The sequence below is a fragment of the Parastagonospora nodorum genome, assembly GCF_000146915.1.
Source record: "Parastagonospora nodorum SN15 chromosome Unknown scaffold_37, whole genome shotgun sequence".
NCBI lineage: Eukaryota > Fungi > Ascomycota > Dothideomycetes > Pleosporales > Phaeosphaeriaceae > Parastagonospora > Parastagonospora nodorum.
Window position 1 is genome coordinate 49,543 of NW_001884585.1, and position 13,065 is coordinate 62,607.

At 52.8% G+C, this 13,065-nt stretch overlaps 6 protein-coding genes across 6 annotated transcripts; 4 read left to right on the plus strand and 2 right to left on the minus strand.

Moving 5' to 3' along the window:
- Positions 1–218: 218 nt before the first annotated feature.
- On the plus strand, positions 219–2,648 carry SNOG_15285 (hypothetical protein; the record flags this gene model as incomplete). Its single annotated transcript, XM_001805388.1, has 1 exon — positions 219–2,648. One exon carries the CDS (start codon positions 219–221, stop codon positions 2,646–2,648), a length of 2,430 nt encoding a protein of 809 aa, XP_001805440.1.
- A 288-nt stretch (positions 2,649–2,936) lies between these two features.
- On the plus strand, positions 2,937–3,974 carry SNOG_15286 (hypothetical protein; the record flags this gene model as incomplete). The annotated part of the gene is made up of 1 exon (XM_001805389.1): positions 2,937–3,974. One exon carries the CDS (start codon positions 2,937–2,939, stop codon positions 3,972–3,974), a length of 1,038 nt encoding a protein of 345 aa, XP_001805441.1.
- Positions 3,975–4,989: 1,015 nt separating this feature from the next.
- Positions 4,990–6,055, minus strand: SNOG_15287 (hypothetical protein; the record flags this gene model as incomplete). The annotated part of the gene is made up of 2 exons (XM_001805390.1): positions 4,990–5,672; positions 5,734–6,055. 2 exons carry the CDS (start codon positions 6,053–6,055, stop codon positions 4,990–4,992), a joined length of 1,005 nt encoding a protein of 334 aa, XP_001805442.1.
- A 518-nt stretch (positions 6,056–6,573) lies between these two features.
- On the plus strand, positions 6,574–8,531 carry SNOG_15288 (hypothetical protein; the record flags this gene model as incomplete). Its single annotated transcript, XM_001805391.1, has 2 exons — positions 6,574–7,358; positions 7,406–8,531. The coding sequence occupies 2 exons, from the start codon at positions 6,574–6,576 to the stop codon at positions 8,529–8,531; spliced, it is 1,911 nt and encodes a 636-aa protein (XP_001805443.1).
- A 1,131-nt stretch (positions 8,532–9,662) lies between these two features.
- Positions 9,663–11,329, minus strand: SNOG_15290 (hypothetical protein; the record flags this gene model as incomplete). Its single annotated transcript, XM_001805392.1, has 3 exons — positions 9,663–10,531; positions 10,675–10,738; positions 11,051–11,329. The coding sequence occupies 3 exons, from the start codon at positions 11,327–11,329 to the stop codon at positions 9,663–9,665; spliced, it is 1,212 nt and encodes a 403-aa protein (XP_001805444.1).
- Positions 11,330–11,543: 214 nt separating this feature from the next.
- Positions 11,544–13,046, plus strand: SNOG_15291 (hypothetical protein; the record flags this gene model as incomplete). Its single annotated transcript, XM_001805393.1, has 1 exon — positions 11,544–13,046. One exon carries the CDS (start codon positions 11,544–11,546, stop codon positions 13,044–13,046), a length of 1,503 nt encoding a protein of 500 aa, XP_001805445.1.
- Positions 13,047–13,065: the final 19 nt, after the last annotated feature.

Here is a 13,065-nt window from a genome sequence, read left to right on the forward strand (position 1 = left end):
ATTGTGAAGACGCGAGCCGTGACCGCACAGCTGTCACGGAGCGTCTCCAACAATCCTCGTACGCATCGCGCCGGCTAGTGGACCCCTGCCCCATTAGCGTGTCGCGGCCCGACATTGACCCGGCGCATCTGAACTTTTTTCGAGTGAAGTACCAGCGAGTGTCAATAACGATACCGAGGCCATCTTGAGGGCTGGAAATTGTCGGAAAGAAGACGAATATGGCGCCCATTACGTCTGAGCTGGCCACACTGCGCGCCCTCACATTCCGGATATCCTCAACAGCAACTGCGCAGCTTCCCCAACACGTGCCTGCTATAGCCGCATCTCTAGTCAATTGCAGGACGCTTCTTTGTTCACCACAGGCTGCCGTGTCCAAAACATCATCCGAATCTTCAGTAGCAGTGCACAAGTACCGTACGCTTCTCTCGACTCTGCTGCAAGACCGTACCGTCCAAGGAAGATGGTCGGCCATCGTTCTCATCAAAGCGACCATCGAAATCGGAGGATGGGAAACACTGCAAAAGTGTCTGCCTTGGGTTCGCGGCCTTCTGGGAACCCTAAGCAAACCCGAGCCGCCTTCGTCGAAGAAGCTATGCATCATCACACTTACACGCATCTTCATCTTGACGAGGGAGTATCCGACCCTAGTCCGCGAGATTACGACTCCATCTCTTCCGGGCTACATCCAGTCTGCTCTGCAACTCGCTATTAAGGCACCCGCCGCTCTGTTGCAAACCATTTTGGAAAGCTTCAATGAGCTGCTACCTCGACATCCCACCATGTTCAGGTCGTATTTGAAACAAATCCATCCCCTTTTGGCCAGGCTGATCGCGCCTACTCCATCTAATAGACTCGGCGCGGAACAGATTGGTCCAAAATTAGAGACCACTTCTGGTGTTGTACTGGCTGCCCAGCGACTATATGTGCAGATCCCGAGCTGTGCGGCCAAGGGAGCTTCTGGTGATGAATGGGAGAAGAGCCTGAAGACTACCATCAATGCAGCGCATCGAGTTGCCGACAAGATATTCCGAGCTGTATTTGAGGACTGGAAATCTTCCGCACGGGAGCCCACCACAAATGGTCACACTCTAGACGACGAAGTGCAAGATGTCGATGCCAGTGACATGGCTCTGCCGTCCTGGTCTGGTATCTTCGCCGGTAGCGAGCGTCTAGTACGGCTACTTCAGCTTGCCCAGCAATATCTTGCGAGCTCGACAGCCAACTCTGTGGGTATCAACATCAGCTCAATAATGGACATGATCACGAGAATGCTTTCGCTCACAGTCCCTGGTTCGGGAAGCAAAGCATACCAAAACAATGTCAAACTCAACAATCAGATTAGCAAAGACGAGCGGGAAAATCTGTGGTTGGTGCTGCCGGACATTCATGTGGCGACAATTGAATTACTCCTGGTGTTGACGAGCCGGTCTCAGTCTAGCACGTTGTCTCTGGACGCGCTCATCATCGACCAGATCGTTTGGACCTTTACGTCAGAAAAGGACTCCATCCAATTGCGCGGTGCTTGCTATCGTGCGATTGCAAAACTACTCCAGCGGTCCGGAGCCGGACTTTCCAAGTCCTCTGTAGACTCCCTCGTACCTCTCATGCGCGCTTGTTGCGATGATCTTCTGCCTTTGGAATCTGCCTCCACGAAGGCAGCACCTAGCCAAAACAAGACCAACGGCATATCAGCTCAAACCACTGCCAACGCTGATACCTTCCTCAACTCCAAGAGTGCAGTTGACACCGCCTCTAGTTTTTTCGGGCTGCGTGAAGCTGCAGAAGTCCTTCTTCCTGTGCTGCTCTCAGGTACACGAGCGCAATATCTTTCCGATGCGCTACGAAGCCGTCTGGACCGCACAGCTACTTTGACGCAGAACAAGGACGCCATGGTCGCAAGTGTTTTGAACCCACCACCGAGCAAGAAATTTGGAAAGCCTGCTGCGAGTATCATTCCACTCATAGCGCGATCCTTCCCAGCCTCGAACAACGTAGAGGGAATGCTGAGACCGAGAATGCCGGTCATACGTCTCGGGACTCAGGACACTGAGGCGGAGGAAGATGGCATTGAGAACGAAGAGAGTGAGGAGGACGAAGAGGCAGAGGCAGAGGCGGAAGAAGAGGGGTCGGTGATGGAGAGAGACGATGAGTCTTTTATGGGTAACAAACTGGACAACATTTTGGAATCAGAGGGACGCGCAAACACCGACACCAGAGATTTTGCGATGCCAGATGCTTTAATCACCGAAGCCAAAAACCACGAATCTGGCTCTACTGACCTGCCCGTTCCATCTCCCAGAGAATTGCGTTCCTCGGTTCGATCGCAAAACCAGTCCAAGGAGTTTGCCAAGCGAGCGCAGACAGATGCTGCTCCGTCTTCTCCGAGCAAGCGACTCAAGACCAGCAAGCAAGAACAGACGATCACATCGGCTGCACCTCCTCTTCCTGCACTGACACCGCAAGCCAGCGAAACACCCCGCCAGACAGTCGTTTTACCGCAGACTTCTGACTTCACAGTCACCAGCACAGCGTCTGCGGTACCCGATCTCCCAGAGCCAGGTGACGCAGCCGCGGATGAGAACGATAGTGATGGCGATGATGTGGTATCACTAGTGCTGGGTCAGGATACGGACGACGAGTCCGAGTAGATGTTTAATGGTTAATATCGTAGTGAAAGTGAATATAATCGCGGTGAGCGCACGGGCAACTTCAAGACGCAACCTGTCGCACCCCAATCTTTTTTCACCAGCATTATTGGCTTTTCTCTTCCAGGTCTCTACCCTTTTATCGTGTTCGACTATTTTTTGCGACCTTCTGACTATTCTCAATTACCATAGACAAGACCTAGGGCAGGCCCGAAAGACTAAACGCAATCTCGCAGCACGTTCAAACCCATGCCTCGAGAAGCCGTCCCTGCCAGCTCCACGTCGTGCAGAATGCCTCCGAAGCGCAAGCTTGTCGTTGTCCCACAGCTCGTGATTAACAAGAAGATGCGCCAAAATAACACGGCAAATCGTCGTCCTGCCGTCAAGGTCACGCAGTACACCATGCCCAAAGCGCCATCAGGCATTCTGAGGCCTATTAGGAAGGTGATTGCACCCGAGCAGCCGTCTCCACCAGACTCGCCCATGTCCTCCTTACGATCGCAATCCTTCCCATCCACGGTCATTGTCAAACCCAGCGGCCGCTACGAACTCGACCGCTACCCATGGGACGATTACCAAGACAGCATCGTCGTAAACTCCATCGAAGACGACTACGGCTCGCCGGACGAGTTCGCAGACGATTTAACCGGCGTCAAGCACTACCTACACATGTTAAACCAAAGGCCCTATACGCGCATCTGTACAGACTTCGACGAATACCGGTGGCATGGCACAAGCCGCCCAAACCACACACACGACTACGCATACCATGAAATGGCCGCCGACGATGATACCTACACTTCCCTCCCCTTGCAAGTCCCCGACTACACAAATCCAATCTACACCGCCACCACTTCTAACCCCGCTGTATTCCTCGCCATCACCTTCATCGCGTGCCACAACCTCGCCTTCCTCGACCTCACCAGCGCACTAAACCACATCCCGAACCATTCTCCCTCCCGCTTCGCGCCTATATCACTCACAAACATCGCCCGCATGCCCTACACCCCGCGCGCCACCGATGTATCCCTCACTCTCCTCTTCGCGCCAAAATTCTACCCAGACGACACACACGCCATCGGCTTCTACGGCGTCTCCGGCACATGTCTCTTCACGCCTTGCTCGACCGCGCGGCTCGAGAAGTTTGGATTGATTGATTGGGCGCACAAGGCGGGCGATGGGAAGAGGAGGCATGTTCGTGCCGTTGGGCGTCGTGGTGGGAGGTGGTTGAAGGGTGAGACGGTGGAGGATTGGGAGGAGTGGAAGAAGAGTGTGAATCGAGTGGGGAAGGGGTGGGGGAAGAGGGTTAGGGAGTTTATGGGGCAGTAGGATGGAGGTGGAGGGGATGATGTGGGATTTGGGAGATGATGGATTGGTTCGGTGGGATTGTTGGGCTGGGCTGGGCTGGGCTGGAAATGGACGCTTGGATGATGATGATGATGATGGAATGTTTACGTGATGGACACGAATGGATTAGTTTTTACGAGAACGTCAATCTTTTATATTGGAATGCTAGGTCACTGAAAGAGCGCGACTCACAACCGAAAACGACCATAATCGAGTAATTTAAAGCTTCCGTCTCGGCAGTCGTGAGCACGGCATGCAGCTGCTACGTAACACGACCAACGAAGACTACTACGCCACCTGCGACAGCGACTACAACTTCTGCCATTCAAGCGGCAGTCATCAAGGCTTTTACAGTCCTCAGTGGCGCAGTGATGGTTACTCCAAACATTTCTACCACGGTCCCAGAAACTGTGATGTCACTCAAAGCCACAACCGTAGTCGCAGCGACGCATGTAGTCGAAACATTGAGAGATCGTGACCTTGTCTTATGAAACGCCTAGTGTGATTTACAAAAAGAAATTAAAGTGACTTAGCATTAGTGTTGGGTGCGCCACAAAATGGACATTGTTCAGGGCTCCAGAACGGATTATCCGCGCCACACTCGTAGCAGTGCCACAAATCATAGCCCGGTGCAGATTTCAAGACCTGATATGTCTCTTCTTCATCTGTGGCAACACTTGCAGCTAATGCAGTCTCGTAGGGTGCTCTTGACAGACTTGAAGAAGTCTCAGAATCATCCTCGACTTCTGCGTTATTTGGCAGTACCCCAAGAGCAATCTCTTCCATATGACGTGCAAGATGTATAGATCCATCCCCCGCTGGTCCTTTTAAATCCTCTTTGCAAAGCGGGCATATGATATATAACACTCCAGATATCGCACCATGCTGTGACTCTATGTGGCTTGCCATCAAGCTTTGCTCTTCAAAAAGTATTCCGGACTTCGGGCACTCAGGGAAGACACATGTGTAAGCACATATGTCCTTGAAAACATGTTCTCTACGAAGCCGTCAGCGGGTGTGGGAAGTGAGTTTGCAAAACGTTTACGAACTTCCAGTCCCTCGTGCGTCGCACAGTAACAGTTCGTTCGCAAATTTCGCAGATAAAGGGCTGGCCCATCCGGGCTGTCTTTGGAAGTGGGGGCAGACGCTTATGACTGGCCTCAGCTCGAGTTGATACGACTGATGCTGCATACGCCAAGGAACTCGCGCTGCCGATACCAGAGTCGCGAAAGTCTGACAGTGTCTTGGCTACAGTGGTCACCTCAGAACTATTTCTAACAGTCTCGCGCTGCCTGTGAATATGGTTGTAGCGAGCCCAGTTCGATTCGCCAAGATTCTGTACCACCTGTGCCTCGGCCCTTGGGAATCTGGCCTGAATGAGAGCCGCAAAATATCGATCAGCAGGTATAACTTTGATATCTGATTCATCTCCCCGCTTCTCATCATCGGAATTGTCAGCTGCTGGGTATTCGAGGCTATTGTTGAGCCTTCTGAGGCTCGTAAGATGAACTTCGATAGTCTCAATCAACGCTTGCCCGTCAATTTCGATGGAAGCCTGATCGACGCCTACATCTCTTGTTTCATATAATCTATATTTTGCGGCCCCTGATATCGATGCTAGTTCGCGAGTCCGAGATTCCCATAGACGACGTGAATCATCGCCGGAAGCCTTAGGCAAGTCTGTCATGAGTTCAGTAATTTCCTCGTAGGCCGATCAATGTGAATATAAGTGCACACCTACATCGAGCTACGGCATTGCCAATAGAGAGAAGAATCTGCAGAACGATTTCTTGTAACCCAAATGAGCGCTGCAGGTCCCTGTCAAGGGCTCCATGTAGAACGCGGTGATCGGCTCCCCAAAGAACCAGTGCTGCAGCACTCTTTTCCAAGGATGAGTAATACGGAAGCTCAGGAATTTGCTTTCTGGTATCCCCGATGCTGAATTGCATACAGTTGATCACACTGCTGTATAGAAGCGCAATAAGATCACCAGATACGTCATCCTGGTTTCCGGCATCTAATTTCATTTGCCATCCAACAATCTTGTCATCAAGCTTACTCATCGGGTAACGGTGTGCGCTGGGTACAGAGCTTTGATGGGGCGGCTCGGCGTCCAGAAATGAGTGTCGCAATTGCAGTCCACGGGTACTTGTTTGATGAGACGTATGTATGGGCTGCGTGAAGATGTAGGACACAGCAAGATGTGGGCTGCGGTAAAGATGAAGACTGCATTAGAGATTGACAGCGCATCATGTGTTGTGATTCGCTGGAACCACGGCCTGGAAATTCCGTGGTGGCAGTGCACATCTTCCAGCCTTCCCTCTCTAAGTTGTCAAGCAAGCAAACACATGCGATAATTCTTTGTTCATCAGACAACACATCTAATAAGACACTTGATGAATTGCAGCTATACAGTATGAATGGTTTAGCTTCTGGCTAGGGAGTTAAACATGGCTAACCTGCCCGCAGGTCTCGACAGTGCACCCGGCCTATATCAGTATTCGAGTCTTACCATATTCTACGGCCGGAAACTTAGTTTATACTAGCACGGAACCCCAAAACTCCTGGTGTCGCATTGAAAATGTCTGGTATTGAAGTTGCTAGTCTTGTGCTAGGCATCGTTCCAGTCGTCGTTGAAGTCCTGAAGTCCTATCGCAGTGCGCGCGACCGATTCAATACTTTCAGGCACTATTCAGATGTCGTTGATGGAGTGCGACTCTCGTATGCGACTGCTGCGGCATCTTTCAAGAACGATTGCCAGTTGCTATTGCAATGTGTTCTTCAAGATGCGCGGGAGATTTCACAAATGGTGGAAGATCCAAGGCACGGCGCTTGGCATACACCAGAGCTCGAAGGCCGATTCCGAAATTATTTGGGTGCTGACTATGAGATCTTCGAGCTCATGATTACGGAGATAAAGCGTATACTGCGCGAAACGGGAGAAGGCTTGAGAGACCTCCCTGTCGAAGACACGAAGAAGCGCACATCACAGCATGACACGAAGCAGCGCCTCTATCTGGCATTCAATATCTCACGCAAAGAGAATCGATATCGAAGATGGCTCCAACAACTACATGATCGAAACACGCAGTTCGGAGATCTCAATAAGCAGCGACGTAAACTGCAGAAGCGACACACCGCCCAATCGGGCTGCATCGTGCGCAAAGCGGTACCTCGTAAATATGGCTGTGTTCAAACTGCGTCTCAAAGACTCCACGAATCGCTCAATGATTCATGGTCCTGTAAAAATGGCATGCACTGTGGACATGAGGCAAAGCTGTGTCTTGAGGCAAAGGCGGACTATGGCAGTGTCCGTCTGGACATGGTGATCGCTGGTAGAATCAAGCCTACCGCACAAAGCCACGCGTGAGTGCATTGAGAGAACGATTAGTTTCAATACTGACGCTTCCAAGTCATTCAGATATGGAAACTCCACTATGGCTGTTCGTAGAAGCACTTACTACGACTGGGGCAGTGGCAAAACCAATCGAAACAATCACAGGAGTAACCAGTGCTCTACTGCCAACAACTAATACGGCACTATCTACTATTGATAGCTCTAATTCTGAGTCTTTCGGCGGTAATATCAAGCGGAAGTACCAGCAGAGCGTGCGTTTCGACACATCTGTCAACCAGGGCAGAGCACCTGCCAAAACAACCGGAAACAAAACGCTACGATCATCAGGCCCTCCTGGAGATCCTAAATTGCAGTCGCTCCTAATGGTGGACTTGATGAAAACAGACAGCATCTGTTGTCATCTGAAGAAGTACTCTACACCAGCGCCAACCTGTGTCGATTCCTGCTTGGGTTATTTGGAGCACCAAAAAGCCATAGACACATGCCGGTTCGTTTTCTACGATGCTATTAGAGATGTAAAACATCCCAAGGTCATGCTTGGAGCAGTAGGCGACACTGTTCAGATCGTCACAATGATGAGCAACTTAAGGACCCTTCACCAACTCACGCTTGCACACCAGCTCGCCACGGCAACACTGCAATATCGTTCGACATTTTGGCTAGCAGCAGATTGGAGCTTACAAGACATCGCATACTTTGCCGGTTCTGCACAAGCGATGCCAGGGTCTTGCGGTCAAGATACCTCGGACAGGCTCTTGGAACAGCTTCGAAGCCTTCATTTGAGCACACAGTTCCCTAACAAAGACTTGAGCAAAAAATTCCACGCCACAGGCGAATCTGAAGCTGACCTCGCAATCAGCTGTGGAATCAGAAACCTCCCACTGGCAAACTTAGGCATCGCTTTACTGGAGATAGGCTGCCAGGCTGAGATCAAGACATTAGCTGCTTTGTCCGCACCGCACAACATCATCCGCGCTCGCAAAGTGCTCCAAACCCCACCTCCAGCAATAGCGCATTTGGGAAAACGCTATCAAAGGATCATACAACAGTGTATTGACTGCGACTTCTCGTGTGGCAACGACCTCGATTCCGAAGAGCTGCAAAGCGCGGTTTATACCGATGTAGTGTGTGAACTTGAGAGCTTGGTGATGGGATTGAAGAGATTTCTTGGAATCGAATAGACTGTTCGCTTCACAACTTTTTCTTGTAGAAATTACGTCGGTACAACATGCAAGCATACAGCCTGCTTCCTATTCGCTTCCATACATGCCAAATTCGATCACAACACTCTACACAATGTTTAGCCTCAGCTTCAGCACCGATCATATTCAGCAAACTGCATGATTGTCTAAACAGAATATTACAAGGACCACATCACCAGATCACTCTACATATTTGACAAACTCTTCTCTATCAAGCTTTGTAAGACGCACGCACGAGGCTGTGCATAGAATCGTGACTGACATGCGCACAAACATGTACAAACAAATCTTAGAGTGAAGGAGCTGATTTCACCTTAGATAAGGTTTCAAGGCTTCTATCTACGAAGGCAATGCAGCTGTCAAAACAATCAACAACAGCGCGATCGACTGCGTCATTTCACCGGGTTTTAAGGTGCACAAACAAACTCATGCTTACTCTTCGCCAAAAAAGGCTGCATAAACGCCATGATTGGCCATCGCAATCAACGTGGCGTCTGATGAACCAGCTGACATTTTACACTGCCGAGCTTCTGTGCACTCCTTACCCCATCACTGTGCACTGCTCTATACACAGGCGCAGTCCGGTAAAAAGTGCCCATATACACCACCCTCCACGCCTTCCAAGCCTTCTCTCGTCCAAACACCCGATAGCAGCGCACAGCAAATTCCCGAGCGTCGACACCATGCTAGCCACCAGTACCTCCACGATCGACGACGGCCCGCCAATGCAAGTCTGGTATTGCTCCTGTTGTGGCGACGGAGAATGGCCGGCTTATGCATGTCAGGCATGTCATCACATGAAATATGCGGCTTGTCTGCCAGGGGATGGTTAGGGTAAGTCTTACGCTGTACATGTGTATAGTGAAGCGTGCAATTTACATCGGAACAGAGACTTCATGTTCAACGGAGGTAGGTTTGAGGTTTGTCGACGAAATCGATGATCACGGGCAACAAAGGCTCCGCTCGGGGGGAGGTGGATGGAGAGGCACGGGTGAAAATAGCACAAGAGGAAGTTGGAATGAGCGCGACGTGGAATTTACAGGGACGCTCGATGGTTATGCACTTTTCTATCCGGACATGACCGCGACGCGAAAATATCCCATTTATCATTCAATCATCCATCCCCTCATCCCCATCCTCCTCCTTCTCCGCCCTCCCGTCCTCCTCAGCCCCCGCACTAACAGGAAACGAAAGGTGTTTCCAGTCCTCAATCTCCTCGGTGATACTCTTCATGCGATCTCTTATACTATCCACCGCATAACTTCCCAAAATGAGCCTGAGCGGCGGATAACTACAGTGTCCCAGCTGCCACACCAATTCTGCGCTTTTGATTGCGCTAACGGGTTGTCTGTCGTTGAGCCATTGGACCATACGTCTTGCGTGTTGGGCGGGGCTTGTGAGGCTGGCGTAGGGCTCGCTCGGGTTCGGCTTCACGAAGAAGTGGCCGTAGCGACGGGGCTTTGGGGGGCCAGTGCCAGGGGCGGATGTGTAGCTTGAGGGGATGATGTTATCGTCAGGTTCGTCAAGTCGGACGTGGCCCGGTTCGACGAGGGTCGCTTTGATGTTGAAGACGTCGATTTCGTAGAGCATGGATTCGATGAGACCTTCAACGGCGTACTTCGTTGCGCAGTATGGTCCGAGGCCCGGGACGCCCAGAGCCCCAGCCGTCGACGAGAATATGAGATAGCGTCCACTGTTGCGTTCGCGGAAGTAGGGGAGGGAGGCATGGATGACATTGAGGGTGCCGAGGAAGTTTGTGGAGAATTGGTTGCGAAGGTCGTAGTCGTCTTGGTCTTCACATGCTGCGATTACGCCGTAGCCGGTGCTGTTTGCTATAACGTCTACTCGTCCCCAGTGCTCTATGCTCCGCTTCATCACGTGGTCTACGGTCTCTCGTACGCGCACGTCGCATAGGAGACCCAGGCAGTTCCTGTCCTGCCACTTCTGCATCTGGTCTGGTGTGTTCTCTTGTGTCCATCCTACGGCAGTGCACTGATCACCGTGTGCTAGTATTGCTCGCACCAGGGACCTCCCCATGTGACCGGTCGCTCCAAAGACCTATCGCGAGCCAATTAGCCATTGTCCACGCAGCGTAGCATTGAGGCCGCCGTACTATCCATACTGATCGCTTCGGTGGGTTGTTTTCCGAGGGCGGTTCGCAGGTCGCCGGCAGTCGAAGGCTTGTACTGTGTATGGCAGCGCCCGGCGAGAGGCTTTGGCTTGCAGTGTCAAAGTCCATAAGGATGCAGTGAAGCTGCGCGAGGGTGGGCCATGTGAAGCTGTACCTGGGGTGGGGAGGAGGGAGCTCCGTCGACCAATCGGAGGTACCCAATGTTGCGGCAGTCAAGTGCCGTTAAGTCCGTCTTCACGATGGAGAAGTCTGGATGTGGAGTGAACGGATATACAAATGCTAGTCCAATCTTGTACGCATGCGGCCATGTAGCGCAACATGTGTCAAGGTCGTGGACTCGCGACGGTGTTCGCCGCGGAGTTCATGGCATGTTGAACCTCCTCTCGTCGAGCAAGAAGCGAAGACCGTCCAAGAGCAGTTGGCTGGGGAAAGCTTGGTCGCGGTTCATGAAGTTGCTGACCAGGATGAAGAAGATAATGAAGATATCCAAATGCACAAACGAAGTCAGGAAGAAGTGGTAGGCCAGGAACAAGAACGCCTGTGTCCGGTAGCGACTCTTGATGGAGCGGATCACGCGCGCCGCCTTGACCGCGTTGACGGTGTTTACAGATCTTTTGAACCTGACAGCCTTGGGGAAGCCGGCCATGACGAACTGAGATCGCGGACGAGACGTGTTGGAGGTTGTTCGCGTGGTGCAGGGCAAGGGACAGCATTCAAGTCTTATCGATAAGTTACGGTAGCACCAAATAGCGTCATGTCCTCGGCCTGCATCGTGAAGCTTGCCGCAAGCCATTGCGCGCCATGAATTCCAACACCACCACCACCATGATACGTCGATAGCACGCGTTTCCACCTCAATCATGGCGACCCAAGTCGCAACCCCATTGTCTCCATCCTACACCTCAGAGCTCATCATCGTATGCCACCACGTCCTCCAACATTCTCCAACCCCACTAACACCCCACAGCCTCTCCTTCACCCAAGGCTTCCTGCTCGGCCAACTCTCCATTGCCCTCCTAATCTTCTTCTTCATAAAATTCTTCATCTTCGGCGAACCCCCCTCCGCAGATGATCGGTCGCTGCACCTCAATTCGCTGCGGCGCGCGCGCACCCTCGCGCACCAGCAATCCATAAAGCAGCTGCGCACACGCTCGAATTCGATATCGCTGTCGCTGAGACATAAAGACAGCAGGAGCATCATTCGCAAGGGGGAAGAGACGAGGGGCGGGCCCAGCATCGCGACCATCCTCGCCAAAACATACTACAACGTCAAAGGCCACCAGCCCGAGAGCCTTGACTGGTTTAATGTCTTGATCGCGCAGACAATCGCACAACTCCGCGCCGATGCAAGACAAGACGATGCAATCCTCGGCTCCCTCACCGAGGTCCTCAACTCCGGCAGCAAGCCCGACTGGATCGGCGAGATCAAAGTCAACGAAATCGCGCTCGGCGACGAATTCCCCATCTTCAGCAACTGCCGCGTGATGCCCGCCGAAGACGGGTTCTGGTACGGCCCCGGCACCACAGGGACTGAAGAAGGCCGACTCCAAGCACGCATGGACGTCGACTTGTCGGATGTAATCACAATCGGCATCGAAACAACCCTCAACCTAAACTGGCCCAAGCCGCTCTCCGCCGTCCTCCCCGTCGCGCTGGCAGTCAGCATCGTGCGCTTCTCCGGCACCCTCGCACTATCATTCATCCCCTCCTCCTCCCCGCCGTCGACATCCACCACGACCCCAAACCCCGAACACCACCGATCAAACTCCACCACATCCTCATCCACCTCCCCCCCACACCGCCCCACCACCCTCGCCTTCACCTTCCTCGACGACTACCGCCTCGACCTCTCCGTGCGCTCCCTCGTCGGCTCCCGCTCACGCCTGCAAGACGTGCCCAAGATCGCCCAGCTCATCGAATCGCGCGTGCATGCCTGGTTCGACGAGCGCGCCGTCGAGCCGCGCTTCCAGCAAATCGTGCTGCCCAGCCTGTGGCCGCGCAAACACAACACGCGCGGCGGCGCGACCGAGGACGTCGAAGCCAGCGAGGCCGATCTCGATGAGGAGGTTATATTGGAAGAAGAAGAAGAAGAAGAAGAAGATGGCGGGTATACATTGCCTGTGCCCCCGCAACTTCGTCACCCGAGTGCGGCGAGTACGTCGCTCGAAGCCGAGGGCGCCAAGTTGCGCGAGGCGGAGATACGCGCGGGCGTGCGCAAGCAGGAGAGGCCTGGGATGAGTCGCGCGCAGACGAGTCGCGAGGAGGGCGTGAGGTATCGGCCGAAGCCGGTGAGTCGGACGAGCGAGGGGTGGAGCGGGCAGAAGGGCATGCCTGGGGCACTTGCGCCGGGGACGTTTCGATGATCTGAACTGTATGATATGA